Source organism: Etheostoma spectabile, chromosome 16, assembly GCF_008692095.1.
Source record: "Etheostoma spectabile isolate EspeVRDwgs_2016 chromosome 16, UIUC_Espe_1.0, whole genome shotgun sequence".
In the NCBI taxonomy this organism is placed as follows: Eukaryota; Metazoa; Chordata; class Actinopteri; order Perciformes; family Percidae; genus Etheostoma; species Etheostoma spectabile.
This window is the reverse complement of record NC_045748.1, coordinates 18104101-18108442: the sequence shown is the minus strand read 5'-3', so window position 1 is coordinate 18108442 and position 4342 is coordinate 18104101. Positions and strand designations below refer to the sequence as shown.

Here is a 4342-nt window from a genome sequence, read left to right as displayed (position 1 = left end):
GTGAGAGTGAGAGTGAGAGAGAGAGAGAGAGAGTGAGAGAGAGAGCGAGCGAGCCACATAGATGCAGAACATACATTTCTCAACAGCCAGAGTATGACCTTTTGTCCTTTTCTTTGGTAATTTAATTGAAAGTATATTTTGTTATCACATTCTGTGTAAATCTGTATACGGTTATTCATTCCATTCCGGAATGGATTTTGTCTGTGTGAAAAAATAAATAAATGCAAGGACATGAGAAGAGAAGAGGACGAGGAAGAAGAGGACATGGCCTGTGTGTTCGTTACGGCCCTGGGTTGTTATCAGCATCATGACGAAAGGCCCAGAGGTACATGGCAGTGTAGCATTGTCTTGAGAGACAGCATCACTAGCAGAGCCCCTGTTGCAATAACAAAGTAGGACATTTCAAACATTTTGTTGTCTGACAGAATATGGCAAAATGGATGCCACTGTTTTTTTTTATGTCTGGACATGGGAAACCACAGATGTCAAAGTTTTACCTTGCTATCTGACACAAGGCTGGATGAGATTTTTGATTTCCCATTTGGCAGTGCAAAGGGAACAACAACATATATTATGTATGTAGTTTGTCTTTGCTGGTCTGTGTGGTTTCGTGGGTTTGAAGTTTGCATTACAAAAATCACATAATTCGTTACCTTGGTCACAGGTTGGGGATGTTATCTACACAATTCATGGTAGATAAGTGATGACTTGGCCGTACTCATGTCCTGTTAGTGGACAGGCAACAGCACTCTGTGCCTAATTGAGCTGGCACATGAACAAGGGCAGGCTCAGCAGGGGAGCGACCCACTGTCAATATCAATGTTAGGTGTCTTGCATCATTTTAGTGGCTCAAGGCTTTTTCATCTCTTTTCTTCTATCTCTTTTTTTTCCATATCTTGGTGATTAAATATGTTGTGCAGTATTTTGCCAGTAACAAGGAATGTTGCATATGCAGACAAAGAAGGAACAACAAAGTATGACTCACGTGTTCAACACAAATCTTCCTGGGAAATAGCTAGATACAAACAACACTGAGGAAAGGAAATCCAAAAAGTATGACACTACTTGATGTTGATGACTTTATTAGAATAAAAGGAAGTAGTGCAAATCCTTAAAGTTATACAAGGATTCAACGAAAGTTATTTTTTAAATTGCAGCCTTGTGAACAGTTAATACTTTACAGTGCTGTGACTCGACATTAAATGCACACACCAGAAAATACCTTTGTAGTGAGAGTCATATTTTCTTAAGCAAATAGCTGAGTTTATCCTATTAATTTTCTAGTTTTCTGTCTATCAGTAGAACCTGTTCTGCCTTTCCCAAGTGCTCAATACGTTTATTGTTGAGGGGACTCTTTATGTTTTACTGCTGCTATAAAACATCTCATTCCAGACCTTTTATCATGCTGCATTTTCTCTCTCTCTCTCTCTCACACTCTCTTTCTCTCTCTCTCTCTCTCTCTCGCTTCTCTCTCTCTCTGTAAAAGTTGTAAGGCTGGCATCTCCCTAACACCAAAGGCTTCTTTCCTCCTGACCTCCCTTCACCTGGACGAGCCAGGCATTTTAAATTCACTCATCTCTTCATTTCTGAAGAGACAAAGCAATAGATAAGGGATGGAGAAGTGTACATATGCTTAATTGTTAATAGATTGGCAGCAGCGTATCCAAGTCAAATCAATATCATTCATATTGCCCAAAATCACAAATTTACCTTAAATGGAAAACTCAGCCATCAGGATTTGTAGAACTCTAGGAGCATTCATTTTTTTGTGGCAGCTGAACTTTTGTCCTCAATGGAAATGTCTCTGATTAGAGTAGATTGAGTAGTCATGCATAAATCCTAGTGATTTAGTCAGAGGTAGAACATTTCAGAGCACTGTGCACAGTAGCCATCAATGCGTACTGTAAGTGTGCTGCAGTGTCTTTGCATGTGTGTTCGTGTGTCATGGGTGTGTTTTTAGTTGTGCATGTATAGACCTACAGTGCTGTCTCGTCTGCCATACCCTATTAATTCACTCCTACTCTCACTGGCTGTAACCTCTGTTTTCAAAATGTCGATGTTCCACTCTTACAGACCATCTGCTTTCTAAACAAAGAGCTGTCTTCCTGTACGTGCCACTCTCCACTCCTCCTCTGTCTTTGGAAACCTTTGAATGTTTATCGTCAGTTGTTAACACCCCAAAAAACTGGTATTTACCCTGTGTTAATTCTGTTTTTCGTTCTTTTTGTGAGCTGATGCTAATGCATTTATCTAATGGAGCAATGAATTGACTGTGCGTTCTATGTGTGTCACCTGCAGTGTTTTAAGAATGAAGGAAAACCCCGTTATAGGATCAATACAACTTCCACTCCTACTGCCTGTTTACTGCAAATATTTATACCCATTTAAACAACAGTGTAAGCATGTTGTGTCCACTTAAACAAGGTGAATTTGCCAGCAGTGCCCAACGGGAAGACGGAAAGGATTTGACTTAATTTGACCCTACAATTTGGTCTTGTTATCTAGCACTCTGCATCTTGTTTTGCATCCTGGGCTTTTGAGCCATGTAATACAAAAAACGGTTCAGATTTTGTTTTTCCTTTGAAAGGAATATCCTCTACTTTACTTATTTATTGTTAGTGGTGCTGATGTGAAAATAAAACAGTTTCCAAAAGGCAAAACCAGAAAAAGCAGGAATGTTAATTTATATGACACTTTGTCAGTCTACCACCTCAAGGTATTTAATTACATGGTTTACCAATGGTCAGATCAACTTTTACTGATCTATTTTCTGCATAAAATACACCACACTGTACTGTATGTTAGAATTGTAAGTAAGTCAGTATTTCCTATTATTGTCTTTATAGCTGTCCCGAAACTGTTCTGTCAGTATGCATTTATAGTTGTCGATTTGGTTTGGCTTATAACTGCAGTGAAAAACAGATTGTGTTTTTGAGACTGCTTCATAACTACCTTCAGGTTCAGCATACCAGGAAGATATTTCAAACAGTGTTTTCACTTTGTTCTTCTACCTCAGCCAGCAGCACAAAACCATGCCAAGTTCAGTGTGGGAACGACAAACATCCCTTGTACCCAAGCTCTGAAGTGCCAGCAGCGTTATCACATAACGAGGCTCCCACATTTTAGCTTTAGACTGTGCTCTTATGAGCAGGAGTAATTTAGAATACCACAAAGCCAATGTTAGCAGTGGCCATGTCAACATGGCTAACAAGTCTTCTAGAGCCGTTAGCAGTGCTAGGAGACTTACAAGAAAGAAGAGAAAGAAGAAAATGGGCAGACAAAGTGTGAGTGAGAGAGAGAAAAAGTGACAGATGATAGACAGTGGACACACAAACACACACACACACACACACACACACACACACACACACACACACACACACACACACACACACACACACACTAGAGGCTAAACTTTCTGGTCTGCATGTGGGTTGCACTTTTAGAGCTGTTAACTCTTGTTTCCTCTGCTGTCAGTTCTCTAAGTTCAACATTGTATAAGGATCCACATGGTATTTTATTGTTTAGATTTTTGAAAGTGAAATAAAACATAGTAATTGTGATGATAATCTGAAAGCTAATTTTAAATATCCAGAACTATGCCCTTTCAAATCTGATAAAAGAATAAACATTTTGGTAGATTATTGGTTTCTTGTTGTTGTTGAGTTGGATAAGAAGATCTCTCCATGTCTGTCAAATAATGTGCTACAGGAGATAGTTAGCTTAGGTTAGCATAATTACTGGAAATGGGCTCAATCTGCTAGCCTGGCTGGTTTTATAGGTGCAACGACTACCTGGCCTTGTGTTGTCACTGTCACTTTTCCAGGCAACCAGCAGAGACTTCCAAAGTCACTTTAATGTAAACCATTACGTTCAACAATGATACCTGTTGCCCTGTCACCAGCTTCCTTCTCTCGTTTTTAATAGGCAAGCTGAAGCTGTCAATCATCCAGGAACAAGAAGTTCTTGTTGTTAGCGGTAAGTCCTATTCAAGGCTATTCATACAGAGAGACACTTCTGTGGAGGGACTCTTTGTAATCTCTTAATTTTAATGAAAGTACTACTGTGTGTGCCTGCTTGAGGCTGGTGATCTATTGAAAAATATATGATAAGGCAACTTTATTTGTATAGAGCATATGATTTGCAACATATGAAGTCATCACAACACAACAACCGAGCATTAATGAGAAAAGGCGTTGGTAGGTTCACTGCAAAAAAGGGGTGTCTAAAAACAAGATAAAGTCACTAAATCTGAGGGAGAAGGTACTCAAAACAAGTGAAATTATCTGTCCATGCAGCAAGATAATTTCACTTTACAAGCTTGCTTGATTTAAGATTATAG

The 4342-nt window shown here is 39.2% G+C and overlaps 1 protein-coding gene across 2 annotated transcripts in view; it reads left to right on the top strand.

The window, feature by feature from the left end:
- rgs3a (regulator of G protein signaling 3a) overlaps window positions 1–4342 on the top strand; it is a 192821-nt gene that overhangs the window by 9413 nt on the left and 179066 nt on the right. The window contains exon 3 of one of the 2 annotated variants that reach the window (XM_032539756.1): window positions 3928–3978. In XM_032539756.1, coding sequence (XP_032395647.1) covers window positions 3928–3978 — 51 coding nt within the window. The remainder of the gene's footprint in view (window positions 1–3927; window positions 3979–4342) is intronic. The other variant, XM_032539755.1, reaches the window with a different exon arrangement.